The sequence below is a fragment of the Sturnira hondurensis genome, unplaced genomic scaffold, assembly GCF_014824575.4.
Source record: "Sturnira hondurensis isolate 20B ecotype Veracruz unplaced genomic scaffold, ASM1482457v3 Scaffold0015262, whole genome shotgun sequence".
Classification (NCBI taxonomy): domain Eukaryota; kingdom Metazoa; phylum Chordata; class Mammalia; order Chiroptera; family Phyllostomidae; genus Sturnira; species Sturnira hondurensis.
Window position 1 is genome coordinate 856754 of NW_028087893.1, and position 17457 is coordinate 874210.

General features: G+C 53.8%; 1 protein-coding gene across 1 annotated transcript in view; it reads left to right on the plus strand.

Moving 5' to 3' along the window:
* The first annotated feature begins 5754 nt into the window (after window positions 1-5754).
* CDHR2 (cadherin related family member 2) overlaps window positions 5755-17457 on the plus strand; it is a 37326-nt gene continuing 25623 nt past the window's right edge. Inside the window, exons 1-3 of the mRNA XM_037064428.1 lie at window positions 5755-5846; window positions 13277-13343; window positions 13605-13676. Of these exons, the coding sequence (XP_036920323.1) occupies window positions 13292-13343; window positions 13605-13676 (124 nt within the window). The 5' untranslated portion in view covers window positions 5755-5846; window positions 13277-13291. The remainder of the gene's footprint in view (window positions 5847-13276; window positions 13344-13604; window positions 13677-17457) is intronic.

The following is a 17457-nucleotide window of genomic DNA, read 5'->3' on the forward strand; positions in this document are numbered from 1 at the left end:
GAGGAGGGACTGGACGCATGCACTCTAGAGCCACCCTCAGTGTGGCTCTCTCGGTGGCCTCTGAGGCCGGACACGGTGTGTGTGGGGAGGTCTCCAGGGTGCTGACGAAGAAGTGGTGGCTCAGAGAGGAAGGGCTTAGCTCCATGTGACGCAGCTGGGGACAATACAAGACTTGACTTCAGCATCGTCAATTTCTGAACACAGTGGCTCCACATGGTAGGTTGTCAGCAAAAAAGGAAATGAGAAAATTTTCTCTTCAAAATTTTAAGAACCACATACCTGGGGGAGGTGGGAGGGGGGAAGGGAAAAGGAATTTGTCAAAGAACACAGATGAATGGCCTGTGGCCATGGACCATGGAGAGGGGAGTGACTGGGGGAGAAGGGTGGGCTGGGTGGAGGGGGGGCAAAAGGGAAAAAACTGGGACAACTGTAATAGACTAAACAATAAAAACATCCACAAACTCTACACATCTAAAAGGGCAGCACAGGTAAACACAGCTTGCTCCCTTGCACAATCACATCAAAACTACAACTCAAGTATAGAGGAGCCATCACTCAGAACCACCCAAAATCGAGCTGAATGGAAGTCTGACAACTACAGAATTAAAGGGACCACATGCATCGTCCTGGCTGGCGTGGCTCAGTGGACTGAGTGCTGGCCTGCCGTTCCCAGTCAGGGCACAGGCCTGGGTTGCGGGCCAGGTCCCCAGTAGGGGGCGCTTGCGGGGCAACCACACATTGATGTTTCTCTCCCTCCCTTTCTCCTTCCCTTCCCCTCTCTCTAAAAATAAATAAATAACATCTTTAAAAAAATACAGAAACCACATCTATCCAGACTGGTAGGAGAGGCGCCAACTCGGAACTGGCTAGTGTCTCACCCATGTGTGCTGGATAAAAATTCAGGAGGGATATCTCAGGAGCAAACACTCTCAGCCCCACAGGAGCCCCTACAGCCCCAGGTTCTCGGGCCAGGAAGATAAGTCCCCACAACTCCTGGCTGCAAAAATCAGCAGGGATTGAGTTGGCGGGAGAAACTTCTAGAGCCCCAAACAGTTTCTCGTAAGGAACTCATACGTGGGCCTGATCAGACTCACTCCCTCAGAGACCCAACACCAGGGTGGCAGCTTGACGGTCCACCAGTGGCACAGGAGAAACTGATGTGTCTGGCGTCAAGGCAAGGGCTGGGGGACAGCTTTCTCCCAGGAAGAAAGGTGGGCAGAGTTTCTAAACCCTCCATCCACAGAGCCAGCAGACAGGTGCCATATCTGAGAGTCCATCAACCTGACTCACTATTTGCCCCACCCTGGCAATACCCTGAGACTCCGTCCCACCCAACTTTCAGGCCCACCCAAACTGTTAACAGGACTTTCCCAGATGAATGGCTGGTCTGGGCTCATGCTTCACAACTTCCTAAATCCCATCAAACAAGCAACAGCTGGTCTCAGTGAGCTCCCAAACCCCACACCTCTTGCTAAGTGGCTCCAGGCCTGGCACTAGTAGCAACCAGCCTAGATTCACAGCTTGGCTTTACCTTGGAATCTCCAAGCTCAGCACAAGTAGCAGCCACCTCAGATTGCTTTATAGCTCAGGCAGGGTAGGCCCATGTCGGAAGCCCACCAGCAGCCGTCCCTTGACTCAGTCGGGATGAACGAGATGCGTGTGCACAGCAGACGTAGCTGTGGCTGGACTTCCTGTCTCTCTCTCCCTGCACGTCTGTCTTTGTGATTAATAGGTGGTGGGATTTTTAGACGCCTGTATTTCAGGGTTAATGATTCGCAGAATTCCAATGAGGTTGTACAAAGTGATTGCTTGGCTAGAGAACAGAGTCCCCCCTTATGAGGTAGCCCCTGAATGTCTAAAAGTTGATGGAGTAACAGGCCCTCCTCTACCTTGGACATAAAAAATATATATCAAGTAGAATTAGGCAGATAAAAAGGCAGGACAAGCTAATTAACTATTACAAACTAAGCACATAGAAATAATTGCCTCATGCCTAACTATAAGAACTTTAATAAAGAATAAGACATCTAAAGCTCTGTTCATACAGCTAGTTCTAGTTGTCTAATTAATGACTCTTCTGGTCAGAATAACCTTTGTTTAACATGACTTGATCTATGGAATTTCCTGTACTTTTCCTAGTTACCTCTGCATTAATCTTTTCTGCTTAATTGATCACACCATTCACCTGTTCCTTTAATGTTATGGTACAATCTGTATAAAAATAAAGATTAAATCAAACTCTGTGAGTTCGGTCAGTCCCACAGAGGCTGGCTGTTCTCTGGCATCCAACTGGGTGTCTGACCCTTCATTCGTCGCCTGTGCCGTCCATCCTTTGGGGACTCTGAACCCTGCCGAGGCTGGACCCCAGCAGGCCTGGGCAAAACACAGATGGGAGCCAACATTGGGCTGCACCACCTGGGAAACCCCAGATTCTGTGTACCCGGTGAACAGCTACAACCCACATCAGGGCACCATCCCCTGCTCCTGCACAGCTGATCCTCCACAGAGGGTGGAGGTTGGCGGTTAGTGGTCACAGCCAGTCCTTGCAGCTGACTGGCCTGGATAAATCCCTCCCATTGATCCGCCAACAGCAACCAAGGCTCAACTACAATACGAGGGTACTCAGCCCACACAAAGGGTGCACTTTGAGTACCCAGCTTGGGTGATAGGGGAGGCTGTGCCACTGGACCCTACAGGACACCTACTACATTAGGCCACACTACCAAGATAGGGAGTCAAAGCAGCTCTACCTAATACAAAGAAACAAACACGGGGCAGAGGGAGGCTGCCAAAATGAGGAGACAAAGAAACATGGCCCAAATGAAAGAGCAGATCAAAACTTCAGAAAAAGAACTAAACAAAATGGAGACAAGCAATCTATCACATGCAGAGTTCAAAACACTGGTTATAAGGATGCTCAAGGAACTCAGTGAGGACCTCAGCAGCATAGAAAAGATGCAGTCAGAAATGAAGGATACACTAGGTAAAATGAAGAAGAATTTACAGGGAAACAATGGTAGAGTGGAACAAGCTGAGAATCAAAATCAGATCAATGACCAGGAACATAAGGAAGCAAAAAACAACCAATCAGAACAACAAGAAGAAAAAAATTTGAAAAAACAAGGGTAGTGTAAGGAGCCTCTGAAGAACTTCAAGCACTCCAACATTCACATCGTAGGGGTGCCAGAAGGAGAAGAGAGAGAACAAGAAATTGGAAATGTGTTTTAAAAATAATGAAAGAAAACTTCCCTTATTTGGTGAAGGAAATAGCTGTGCAAGCCCAGGAAACACAGAGAGTCCCAAACAAGATGGATACAAAGAGACCCACTCTAAGATACATCATAATTAAAATGTCAAAGGTTAAAGAGAAAAAATTTTAAAAGCAGCAAGAGAAAAGAATTTAGTTACCTACAGGGGAGTTCCCAAAAGACTGTCAGCTGATTTCTCGAAATAAACTTTGAAGGGTAGAAGGGATTAGCAAGAAATATTCAAAGTCATGAAAAGCAAGGACATATGGCCAAGATTGCTCTACCCAGCAAAGCTATCATTTAGAATTGAAGGGCAGATAAAGAACCTCCCAGATAAGAAAAAACTAAAGGAGTTCATCATCACCAAACCATTACTAAATGAAATGTTAAAGGGGCTTATTTAAGAAAAAGAAGCTCAAAACTATGAAAAATAAAATGGTAATAACACATATCTATCAACAATTTATTTTGTTTAGGATTTCATTTATTTATTTTCAGAAAGAGGAGAAGGGAGGGAGAAATAGTGGAAGAGAACCACTGATGTGTAAGAGAAACGTTCATTCGTTGCCCCTTGTTCACCCCCAAATTGGGACACGCCCTGCAACCCAGGCATGCGCCCTAACAGGGAATCGAATTGGGGACCTTTTGGTTTGCAGTCTGGCGCTCAATCCACTGAGCTACACCAGCCAGGGCTGTATCTATCAACAACTGAATCTAAAAACCAAATAAGCAAACAAGTACAGAGACAGACTCATGGACACAGAGAGTGTTTCAATAGTTTCCAGATGGGAGGGAGGTGGGGGGAACAGGTGAAGAGATGAGGGGATTAAGAAGTACAAATAGATTGTTCCAGAATAGCCATGGGGATGTGAAGTACAGAACAGGAAATGGAGTAGTGAAGGAAGTTACACGCGTGACCCATGGACATGGACAATGGTGGGGAGATTGCCTGAGGGATTTGGGGGTGCTGGGTGGAAGGGCACAAAGGGGGGAAAATTGGGACAACTGTAATAACATAATCAATAAAATATAATTAAGAACAGTAAGAACCACACACCTGAGACGGTGGCTGTGAGTCAAGGCTGGCGTGCACCTGACTGGTGCCCTCACATGCCCTTCTCCCTGTCACTCGCCCTGCGCTGAGTACCTGACTGCATTACCTGGATAATCTTCATGAATTGAGCTGGGCTCTGCTGTTATGCCCATTCTACAGAGGAGAACACTGAGGCTCAGGGAGATGAGCTGCCTTGCCCAAGGCTGCTATCTGGCAAGGGGTGGGGAGGGAATTAGGACCCAGGTCATCTGCATCTACACCCTGGCCTTAGCCCCACCACTTAGCTTTTGCCCGGCCACACACTGCTCGCTGAAGCTGACCCTGGACCTGGGCCCAAGCTTCTAGGGTGCCTGTGGCATGCAGACACGTCCCCCCTGAGATGGGCAAGGCACCACCTGACCACACCTGGCTCTTCCAGACGCTGTCCAAAGGTCTGGACAGGCCAGGACGCACCCCTCTGGGGGCTGGAGCAGTGACTCAGTTGTCCTCCCCAGCCACCAGCCCTGGGACAGATCGGGGAGAGCAGGGGCGGGCATAGAGGCAGGCTGATTCTCTTGGTCTCGGATCATCCCGGGAGCCTGGAGTGGAGTCACCTACTTGTCCTAGCTACCAGTTAGGCCACCGGCCATCCCACCACCCACTCCAAACACGGACATTTGCTGAGATTTTACTCTGGGTGGGGCACTGTGCTTGGGACTTAAATGTGTGACTTCCTCCCCCGCCCCACCCCCAGCAAAGGTGAGCTTCACACACACGACCCACGACTTCGCTTCACCCATGTCTGACCATCTCTTTTAAATTTGGGAGGTTGGGGAACAAACATCCCTATTAAAATTGGTGTCTGGCAGCCACGTCTACTGAGGGTGTGTTTGGCGTGGCCCCTGCCCCAGAGGAGAGGGTCACCCAGGGTGAGGGCGGGACAGTGGGCTTGTGCCCCAGAAGCCCCACATTCAGTGTCCTGGGGGCCCCGGCCAATGGTGGGAGTAGGCTCCCTGCTACGTGCCGGGCCTGCACCTTGAACGGTGTCCCTCGGGGAGGGTCCCACCTGCCGAGCCCTCAGCAGGGCACAACAGCGACAATGCCCGAGTCAGGCCTCCTTCCTCTGCGGAAGTTGGATTGTTCCACTTCTATTTACCAGTGCCCTCTCCCGACCTCACCCACCTTCTGCACAGGTCCCCCGTCACTGAGGACTCTCGTCCCGAGGAGGGGACCAAGGGCCAGGACTGTCACCCTCCCCTCCTCCCACCTGCCCCAGGGCTGGGCCTGGCTGGCCACTGCCGCAGGTGTGGGCTCTGCAGGCCCTCTCCGCTGGGACAGGGCGCACTGTGACTCAGGTTCTGCCTGCCCTCCTGCTTGCTCCCCAGCCGTGGCCGCGCCCCGAGGAGCCTTCCCCGTCCCTGGAGGAGAGGCCCCGTCAGGGTTAATGATTGCTTGGGGAGGAGGGGACGGGGACTAAGTCTCTGAGCTGCACCGGAGGCCCCAGAAGTGGCCACTCCTGCCTGCCGGTGGACATCGTTAACTTCCACGGCCCCTTTGGGGCACAGGTAGGGACCACTCAGCTTCGCTGCGGCAGGACTCGGGGTCTCCTGGCAGATGTGGGGGCTCAGGGGGAGTCGTTGGAGCCAAGCTTTGTGGGTCTCAGTGCAGCTGGGCGAGGGCACTGGGCAGGAGAGAGCACAGGCCCTGGGACAGATGGCCCGTAGTAAGTCCCAGCCTGGCCACCAGGCCTCAGTGTCCCCAGCAGTGTGGGGCCTCTTCCCAGCACTTGGGGGTTCCCTTTCTCCCCTCCCAAGGCCTTGGGTCATTTGGACCTACTGAGAATCCCTTACAAGATGGGGGAAGGCTGGGCCCCCAGGAAAGTGAGTGAACCCGCCTGGGCCCCTTCACAGGAAGCTTGAGGGGATGACATCATGGTGGCTGAGCCTGGGCCCTGACCTGCCTGTCTGGGTTCAGACCCCAGCTCCATCCTGACTGTGGCGGCCCGTGCCTCTGCTGGCCTCAGGCTCCTTATTTGTGGAACGGGGATGGTGACAGTGTGGGAAGGAAGGTGGAGAGACACCGGCGCAGAGCTGGGCCTGGGGTCAGTTGACCGGTGGAGGCGGCCTCGGTTAGCACTAGCGGGTGTCTGCCTGGGACTGCAGCAGGCTGGCCCCCAGCTCAAGCCCATTCCCGGGCCGACATGTGTCTTTGCCTCAGTGCACCAGGGGGATGCTCGGCTGTGCACCGTCCAGGCCCGGAGCTCTCCCCTGAGGCGGGGTCTGCTGGGCCGGGCACCAGGCACAAAGGTCAGGGCACAGCGGGGTCTGACCGATGGGGACAGGCCCTGACTAACTCGTGAACTCTGTGGCCCTTATCCTCGCCCCATTCCTCAGTAGGGACACAGGGTCAGAGCTCGCCCAGGGCGGCACATCAAGTAAGTCAAATGACAGAGTATGAACCCAGGACTGCTGCTGGTGAAGTGTCCTGGGTCATGGGCACTGGAGGCGCTCCTGGCAGGCGGCCCAGTGCCCTGGGGTGCACATCCTGGGGCCATGCTGGCTGGGCCGGTGTCTGCCCTGTGGGCACGGGCATGGCCTCTGTGGAGTCCACTAGAGCCCGGACCAAGACTTGCCCAGGGACACCTGGTTTTGGAGCCAGTCTGGGTCTAACCCTCTGTGCTTACTCTGGGCATTGCTCTCTGAGCTTCTCTGAGCCTCAGTTTCCTCACTTGGACCCTGGAATGACCATTCCTACAACTGGGGGACAACTGTGGGAGGGACACAAGGAGGCGGAAGTGAAAGTGTTCCGTGCGCTGCAGGTGTCAGCGGCAATGGTGGTGGCACCTGCCTGCTGGGGGCCTGTGTGGGGGAAGGTGACCTCCCCCTCCAGCCCTTCTCAGAGCCCTGGGGAAGGCTGCGGCTCGCGGGGCTTCCCTAGCCTGGCCGAGGAAGTAGGGTGGGAAGGCCTGGGGGCCCCACTTCCTGTGCCTCCCAATTCTAGAAAGCCTTAGAGCCCTGGGCTGTTGAGGGCTGTGGGGATGCCCCCTCCTGTGGAGGTGGAGTCGCTTCTGTGTGCTTTCTGATCTTTCTCCAAGCACTTTAATTAAAGACATTATTGGGGATTCCCACCAAGACGGAGGTGTGGGTAGACGCACTGTGCCTCCTCGCACAATCAAAAGAAGGACAACAACAATTTAAAAACAAAAAAACAGCCAGCACTGCCAGAAAGTTGAGCTGTGTGGAAGTCTGACGACCAAGGAGTTAAAGAAGAAACACTCATCTAGACCTGTAGGAGGGGCGGAGATGGGCAGCCGGGGTGGAGAGGACTCATGGCGAGGCGGGCGGCTGCTGGACCAGGCGGTTCCACATCTGCATGCAGCTAAACCAGGGGGAACAAATGGGGAGCAAGACAGACAGTACAACCCGGGGTTCCAGAGCAGGGAGATAAAGCCTCAAAACCTCTGGCTGTAGAGACCTGTGGGGGTTGTGGCACCAGGAGAAACTTCCAGCCTCAGAGAAGAGTTTGTTGGAGAAACCCACACGGTCCTAGAATGTACACAAACCCACCCACCTGGGAATTCGCACTGGACGGGCCCAGTTTGCTTGTGGGAAGTGGAGGAAGTGACTGGAAGCTGGCAGAGAGCAGAACAAGTGACACTGTTCCCTCTCGGACCCTCCCCCACATACGGCGCCGCTGCCCTAGCTTACACCTAAGGTTCTGCCCCTCACTACGTAACAGGTGCACCAAGACAAAAAAAAATATGGCCTAAATGAATGAACAGATCAAAGCTCCAGAAAATACAACTTAGCAATGAAAAGACAGACAACCTATCAGAGGGACAGTTCAGAACACTGGTGATGAAGATGCTCACAGAATTGGCTGAATACAGACTCAAACTAGAGGAAAAAGTGAAGGCTATGAAAAGTGAAATAAAGGAAAATATATAAGGAACCAATAGCGAAGGGAAGGAAACCAGGACTCCAATCAATGATTTGGAACAGAAGGAAGAAACAAGAATTCAAAAAAAACGAGGAGAGGCTTAGGAAGCTCCAGGACAACTTTAAACGTTCCAAAATCCGAATTATAGAGGTACCAGAAGGAGAAGAGGAAGAGTGAGAAGATGAAAACTTATTTGAAAACATAATAAAGGAGAACTTCCCCAATCTGGCAAAGGAACTAGACTCCCAGGAAGTCCAGGAAGCTCAGAGAGTCCCAAAGAAGTTGGACCCAGGGCAATACACACCAAGGCACATCATAATTATATTAGCCAAGATTAAAGACAAGGAGAGAATTTTAAAAGCAGCCAGAGAAAAGGAGACAGTTACCTACAAAGGAGTTCCCGTAAGCTGACTGTCAGCTGATTTCTCAAAAGAAATCTTATAGGGCCCTGGCTGGTGTAGCTCAGTGGATTGAGCGCGGTTCAATTCCCACTCAGGGCACATGCCTGGGCTGCAGGCCAGTTCCTAGCAGGGGACAAGGAGAGGCAATCATACCTTGATATTTCTCCCCCACTTCTTCCCTTCCCCTCTAAAGATAAATAAAAAAATTTAAAAAACCAAGAAATCTTATAGGGAAGAAAGGGCTGGAAAGAAGTATTCCAGGTTATGAAAGGCAAGGACCTACATCTAAGATTACTCTGTCTAGTAGAGTTATCATTTAGAATGAAAGGGCAAGTAAACTGCTTCCCAGATAAGATCAAGTTCAAGGAGCTTATCATCACCAAGCCCTTATTATAGGAAAATGTTAAAGGGACTTACCTAAGGAAAAGGAGATAAAAACTATGAACGGTAAAATGACAACAAACTCACAACTATCAACAACTGAACCTAAAAAACAAAAGCAAACTAAGCAAAGAACTAGAACAGAACAGAATTACAGAAATAGAGATCACGTGGAGGGTTATCAGTGGGGAGGGGGAGGGGAGAGAATGGGGGAAAAGTTACAGGAAATAAGAAGCATAAATGGTAGGTAGAAGATAGACAGGGGGAGGGTAAGCATAGCATAGGAAATGGAGAAGCCAAAGAACTTATATGTATGACCCATGGACATGAACTAAAGCGGGGGAGGATGCTGGAGAGAGCGGGTGTGCAGGGCAGAGTGGAATAAAAGGGAGAAAAAATGGGAGAACTGTAATAGCATAACCAATAAAATATACTTTAAAATCATTTACCTATTTTTTCAAGGGGTAAATGCAGACAAGTGTACTTGAACAACAATAAAATAATTTTAAAAATTATTTACCTATTTTTAGAGAGATGGAAGGGAGGGAGAAAGAGAGGGAGAGAAACATTAATGTATGGTTACCTCCTGCACACCCCCAACTGGGGACCTGGCCTGCAACCCAGGCATGTGCCCTGCTTGGGACTCAGGAGTCTCACTGGGAGGGGGCCTAACCCATCGAGCCCCATGGCACTATGTGACAGCAGGGACAGAGTTTGTGGGGAGGGAGCTGTGACTTCTAGAATGTAGACGGTCTCATGTTGTTAGAAGGGAAACTGAGGGGCAGAGCAGAGGACACAGGAGCTGGTGTGTCTGTGCATTGATAGGGGCCAGAGGACGACAAGCGTCCTTCGCTGCCAGGCCTGGGGCCGCCCGGGCTCGGCACGGCCTGGGGGATGCACTGGCTGGGGCGCTGTGAAGGGCCACTCCGTTGTCCACGTAAGAAGTGCCAGAGCTGTAGGGAACTGTCATGGGTCGGTCTGAGCCACACTGACAATGGCTGCCAGGAAGCAAGAGCTCCACGGACTGGGAAAGGCCCTGGAAAACAGCGGTTTTACCACATGTGTTATACATCAGAACCAAAGGGGGAGACGTGAGGGGGGTCACAGGGAATCCACTGGCAGCAGGCTAGGGAGGCTGGAGAAAGCCAGGTGGGGGGTCTCTGGGACCAGAGCGAGCGTGAAATGGAGAGATGCTGTCTGTCTTACACAGGGGAGGGGAGGGCGCAGGACAGTTCACATTCACAGCGCACGGAGGCCCTGTGCGGGGAACAAGTTAACGACGAGGGCTTGTGGTCTCGTGGTCTGGTGGGCATCTGCGCCCCCGGGGGTCTGGGAAGTGGGGGTCACTCTGACATTCCAGAGGTCTGTGGTCACAGATGCAAAAAGACAACAGAGAGGCTCAGTCAAGGTGAATGAAAGACTGACCTTTGTCAGGGAAGATACTGCCCCGGACCTGACTGCCCACCTGACTCCTCTGTAGTTAGGAAGGTTCAATGCAGACCATCCCCCGTGGTTACTTTGAGCTCTGAGACTGAAGCCACCACACAGACCTGCCCGAATTGTCAGGCCCAGTGCGTGGCCCCTCTTTGTTCCCACCATTCACTTCTTGTTCATCGCACCTGCTCTGTCCACCACCCCTGCTGGGGTGCCAGGAGCTTAGGGGCCAGAGGAGGGGTCACTGAGGCCGACCTGCCCCGAGAGGACGGGGATCCTCTGCATAGCAGAGGGCGAGGGGACAGTAGGGGGCCACAGGCAGATGCTGGGAGGGAGGACAGCAGAGGGTGTGGACCTGGCCTGGAGCATTCGATACCGTCCGCTGGGATGGCTTGTGTGGGAAGAGAGACCAGAGCCTGTGAGGACCTGGCCTGCCAGGCCACGGCGCAGGAACTGTGTCGGGCTGCCGGTGGCCACTGGTGGGAGCCTGGGGGAGGTGGGAACGCTCGCAGGCGGCCAGGGTCTGCCTGTGCCTTCCCCAGCTCACAGGTTCCGCTGTTTCCCCGGTGACAGATCCAGAGGGCGATGCTCTGACTGGAGAAATTGGGCCTCATCGGCATCAGAGGAGCGTGTGCTAAAGTCTCTGCAAGGAGGGGGGGTGTGCGGGCAGAGCAGGAAGGAGGGCAGAAAGGAGCCCTGGGCTGGGGGTCGGAGGGCTGGGGTCCCAGCTCGGCCCCTCGCCCTGGCTTGGGGCTTTGGGCAGAAGCATTAGCTTCTCTGGGACCCAGGCCTATGTGTGTGTGGGGGGGGTTGACACCCATCTCTTCCTTCCAGGGGGATGGTGAGGACAGATACAGGGAGAGACTGTGCCCATGCAAGTGTACAGGGTCACAATGCTGTCCCCAGTAAGGCTTCTTGAGGCCCCGTGGGAGGGGGAGGAGGGCAGTTGGAAGAAACTGTGGGGAGCTGCGTGAAGGAAGGGCCCTGGGCACTGTGGAATGAAGCTCCCGGTGGAGGTTATTCCTGGAGAGTTCCCCCCTGCGGGCCTGGGGGCACATCTGGCACTGAGGGAGGGAAACCAGAGCACAGGCTTCCACAGGCTGTGGGTTCTGACCCCAGTGCTGACTGAGTCCTGTCCCTTCCCCACCTGGACCTTGGTATGCTGAGGACTGAATGGTATGGGACAAAGTCCCAGACACAGCAAGCGATGCGCCAGAGCCCTGCCCCTTGGGGCTGGACCCCAGGGCAGGAGTTTCCTGTGTCCCTGGCCGCACTGAGGCGAACTTTGTCACCTCGAGGGGCACACCTTGCATACCCTGCTGCATACTTTGTAGCTGATTGTCCTGTGGCTGCTGATGCACCTCTAAAGCAAGGGACAAAAGAGGTGGCAGGTCAGTCCCAAGGTTACACCACAGGAGGCAGCCAGCCAGCCATCGGTCAAGTGCCCTGGAGTTTACTCACAGGGCGGACGCCAGCACCAACGCCCGACTTTGTCGCATCTTCACTGCCAGCCCCCACCGCCACCTCCACCACCATCGCCACTGTCAGCGCCATCAGCCTCCCCACCCTTGTCACCACAAACATCACCAACGTGTCCCTCCTTACCTCGTCACCGCCACCATCGCCCTCCCCAACGCCATCCCTACCCCAAGTCTGGGCTGCTGCCCACGTCCCAGGCCCACCCCCTTACCCTGGAGTACCCTGGAGTACCCCCATGGCCAGCTGGAGGACTGCCTCAGTCACCACACTTGACCCTGACTCCGCAGTAACCCCAGCACCTGCCACAGCCTTGGCTCCGTCTCAGGGAGACTGCGGCTCGGCACACAGATTGTGGGGATGGACGGCCTGTTAACTTCGCCTGAGCAGCTGGGGCCATCTGCATTTTCCAACCTGGCTGAGTGCAGCCCTACTGTCCAGCATGTGGGCTGTCCCCAGCTGTCATCTCTGGGGACCTTGGCAGGCCAGCAGTTTTCACAGCCACTTCCCATGGGGCACTGGTTAGAGCCCCACAGCAGGGAGTGATCGGAAGCACAGTCCTTGGTTTCATCCACGCACAGCCCACTCTGTCCCTGACCTCTGACTCGTCTCAGGACATGGGCGTGGGGATGGGTGTGGGGTGAGACCAGAGTGGTTTCTAAGGTGACCTCCCTGGCAGCAGCAGAGGTCAAGTGAAGATGACCCTGCGGGATGCAGATGCACCTGCCGCAGGCCAGATGCTGAGCGGGCGCCTTCTGTTCTCACTCACCCCAGGCTCCCCGGCCACCCACCAGAGTCACCCTTCCCACCTGACCTGTGTGGAAATGGGCAGAGAAGGGCCGGCAGTGCCCAGCACGGCTCTGCGACATCTCAGGTGTGAACTCACGCACTTCAAACAGGGAGAACAGTGCGGTGGCTGCGAGAGTGACTTCTGTGTCCAAAGGACCTGTGTTCAGAGCCTGGTCTTGTCACCGACTCTCTGTGTGGTCCAAGGCTGGCCCCTTACTCTGCCAGCCTTGGTTTCTCAGCACCCGCCTCATAGTTGTGGGACTAACACGATTTTGCTTCCAATGTGTGCAGATCAGCGCCTACTACCCAGTGGGCTCTGAACTCTGGGGTCAAGTTCAAGGCCAGTCTCAGGCTGGGGCTCTGGACCAGGCTCAACTATCCTGCTCTCCCCCTGGTTCCCTTCGACACCCCCTTACCCTGGAGTACCCGGCAAACAGGTGGAGGATGACAGTGACTGGGGAGGACTGCTGAATGGTGGTGATGGGTGGGCCTGGGCCCGACCCACACCGATGGGTGTCTGCTGAGGGGGAAGGCCTGGGATGGGTGCCCCTTCCCCAATGCCTCTCTCTCCCCAGGTCCCTAAGGACGTGATGGCGAGGTTGTGGCTGTCCTGCCTGTTTCTTCCCGCCCTTGTCATGTCTGGTGCGTGCCTCCCCTCCCCCACCAGAGCAGTACTAATCTGGGGTCCCTAGGCAGAACCTTCCAGAAGGGAGGGCCTCCCTCATCTTCAAACACCCGCTTCCCATATCCAGCCCCCTGGTTGGCGGCCCTGGGGAGGAATCCAGACCCAGGCGGGTGTGCTGGACGGAATGTTGGCTGTTGGGGCCAGTGTGGGCTCCCACGGGCCAGGTGAGGGTCGGGCTTCACAGCGGTGTTCGCATATCTGAGCTTGTATCCCTGCAGTGGCAGCCAATGTGGCCCCTAAGTTCCTGCGCAACATGACGAAAGCAACCCTGCCCGAGGACCTGCCCGTGGGTGAGTAACTGTCCCTGTGCCCAGACGGTGCCAAGCCCTCACCCGCAGCTCCGGGGCATGCTGTGGGGCAGAGGCGGTCTGAACGGCGGTTGTTCCAGAGCTTGGTTTCAGCCCTGCCGGCATTCGCGTCCAGGCCCTCACACAGCCTAGGCCTCCAACCCCCAGCCCTGCCCGCCCCCCCCCCCCCCNCCGCCCCCCCCCCCCCCCCCCCCCTAGCGCACCTGGCCTTCCCAGCCCCTCCCGCCTTCCCAGCCCCTCCCGTCCTTCTGGCTTCCCCAAGGAGAACGAATGCACTGGTCCCACCATTTCTCTCACGCGCCTCTCGTACTGGCTGATGTCCCTCCAACCCGCCTTTTGCTTAAGCGAAGGGAGAGCAGGCTGCAGGCGCAGAGCCCCTCACCCCATCTTCAGAACTTAACGCCTTTGCTTTGCTCTTACCCACCTTTGTTGAGTCACCTGGCGTCTGTGGGGAGTGAGACGGGTTTTCCCTCGACCGAGGATCTATTGCTTGTTTTCGGAATGAAGGCACATACGGGAGGTAGTAAATTGTTTAAAGCGAGACCATGAATAATGAGGTGTGGGCGTGGTCTAGATCGCGGGAGTGCACCTGCCTGGACGTTCGGGAAACGTGTTTCAGACCAAGGCACGGGGCTGGACACCACATTCCCAGCCGGTAGGCGGGGGCGCGGCCAGCAGAAACGGTGGAGGACTGTAGGCAGGGGGCGCAGGGTCAGCTGTGCCGGGCGGATCCCCGAAAACAGAGTGTAGGCAAGGTTAGGGTTTAGTTTGCTCTGGCAGTGCGGTGCGGAGCTGCAGGTCCGGGGCAGTCGGAGGTGCGCTCCATCAGGGGATTCCCTGCTCCGCCTTCCTGGGGTGTGGCCTCCTCCACGTGGTCTCCGACTGGGTTGCTGGCCAAACCCCACTGCAGCGGGCGGGGAGAAACCGCCAGGGGCCTCCTCCCTTCCTCACGGGACCAGCTGCAGGCTTTACGCTGTGACTTCTGCTCCCACGTTGATGGCCACGCCTTAGTCACATGCCACACCTAGTTGCAAAGGAACTTGAGAAACGTGGACTTTATTCTGATCGGCCCTGTGCTCTGCTCAACATCAAGGGCTCTGTTAGTCCAAGAGAAAGGGGGCGTGGCTACTGAGGGAACGATTTCTGTCAACTGGAGTCAGAATTAGGATCTCAGGCAGCTGAAGCTATCGGATGAAACGAGAGACCAAAAGCCTGGGTGTGGATCCAGGAGGAAAAGATGAGGGGTGGGCATCGCAACCACAAAGGCCACATCCATTCGGCTGTGGTTCCCAGGACAGCAAAGTCTATTAAGGGTTGTATTAGTGAAGGTTGAGAGCCAGGGCGAGGGAGGTGAGAGTCTCACCCATCACACTCTGGGACCGCACAGGTGTGCTGGACGGATGGCTGAGGTCAACTACTGGACATTTGTGAATGTTCTTTGTAGAACAGAGAAGTAACCTATACATGGTAATGATATTTACATATATTTTCATAGCTGTTTGGTCGTGTATAAACCCCTCCCCACACACACACCTGCCTCCTGCAAACAAATGTCCCAAACACAGAGAACCCACATGCCCTCACCCTATCTGTTCTCCAGGGTAACCCTTTCCTGTGTAAATCAAACAGCTCGAGTCCCTGTCCCAGCTTCAGAGGCTGTTCTTGAGGGTGTTCTGTTTGGAAGTCGTGGGGTAACCAGGGTCTCTTCCTCTCCTCCTTGGTCAGCCCAGGCTTCAGGGAAGGTGCAGGGAGAAGGGAGAGGGTTGTGGCACTCTGTCGTACAGGCAGTGTTCCCCCCAGGTCAGGTTCCCTGCCCCTGGCCTGCCTCCTCCCTGCCCCGCCCCCCCACCTGGTCTGGGGCTCCTACCCAATACTCTGCCCTCTGCAGCCTCCAGGAAGCTAATCGCTTTATTGTTCAGAGCAAGGTGACTCCCTCCCTCTCAGCCAGACAGATAGAGAGTCTTTGGCTCTTAAAACTCGATGGCCCCTCTAAACGAAGAGCAATGTTCTCCTTCCTGAGACGAAGCCTGCAGCTCTCTTGCAACGTGAAAGCATTTCCGATGAGATTCCCCACTCTCCAAATCAGAGTGCTCCTACAAAGCCTTTCCTACGTCCAAGTGGCGTTTAAGCAAAGAAGCCATCATCGTTAGTTTCCACAGAATATTTTTTGAGCATTCCCAGACCCGAAATTTAACGCACACAGTGTTTCTATTTTATTATCACAATCAAAATGTTTAATTGTGTCCAGTTTTACACGAGCTCAACGCCCTTAGGAGCTCTCTTAGAGCTCCCGCAATGCCTCAGGACAGCCCGTGCTAACAGGCGCTCACAGACACGGTTGGGGGCCTGATGCTGCGGTGCTGATGTGGGTCCCAGGGAAGAGTTCGGGGGCGGGCCGCTCTGGCTGCCTCTGTAAAAAGAGGGTGCAGAACAGATGCTGAACCCTATTTTTGCTTTTCACCTATTTTCTTTTCTCTTTTTAAACGATTTTTATTTGTTTGTTTTTATTTAGAGAGAGGGGAAGGGAGGGAGAAAGGGAGAGAACCATCAATGTGTGGCTGCTTCCCACGTCACCCCCACTGGGGACCTGGCCCACCACCCAGGCATTTGCCCTGACTGGGAATTGAACCATTAACCCTCTGGTTCACAGCCTGTGCTCAATCCACTGAGCTACACCTGCCAGGGCTAATTTTCTTTCTTAGGTATATTTTATTGATTATGTTATTAAGGTTGTCCCATTTATTTCATCTTTATCCCCCCTCCATCCTGCACCTCCTCCCACCAGCATTCCCCCCACTTAGTTCATGTCTATGGGTTGTACATATTAGTTCTTTGGCTTCTCCATTTCCTACACTATTCTTACCCTCCCCGTCTGTTTCGTACCTACCATGTATGCTTCTTATTCCCTGTGTCTTTCCCCCCTTCTCCCCACTCCCCACTGCTAACCCTCCACATGATCTCCATTTCTGTGATTCTGTTCCTGTTCTGGTTCTTTGCTTAGTTTATTTCTTTTTACTTTTCTATTTAATGTATTTGGGTGCAATTGGTTAATAAAATGATATAGGTTTCAGGTGTACAATTCTATAATACATCACCTGCATATTGCATTGTGCGTTCACCACCCAAGTCGAGTCTCCTCCGTCACCATTTGCCCCCTGTACCGTCTTCTACTTACCCCACCACCCTTTCCCTCTGGTCACCACCCTACTATCGTCTGTGTCTAAGAGGGTTGCTTTTTAAAAAAATGTATTTTATTGATTATGCTATTAAAGTTGTCCCATCCCCCCCTCTCTATTCCCCTCCACCCTGCACACCCCCTCCCACTTGCATTCCTCTCCTTTAGTTCATGTCCATGGGTCGTACATATACGTTCTTTGGCTTCTGCATTTCTTGTACTATTCTTACCTTCCCCTGTCTGTTTTCTACCATTTATGCTACTTATTCTCTGTACCTTTTCCCCCTCCCACTCCCCCACTGATAACCCTCCATATGATCTCCATTTCTGTGGTTCTGTTCTTGTTTTAATTGTTTGCTTAGTTTTTTAAAACATATTTTATTTATTTATCTTTAGATGGGAATGGAAGGAGAGAGGGAGAGAAATATCAATGTATGGTTGCTTCTCATGTGTCCCCTGCTGGGACCTGGCCCGCAACTCAGGTATGTGGCCTGACTGGGAATCAAACCTCGATCCTCTGGTTTGCAGGCCCGTGCTCAATCCACTGAGCTATACCAGCCAGGGCTGTTTTGTTTTGTTTTTTAGGTT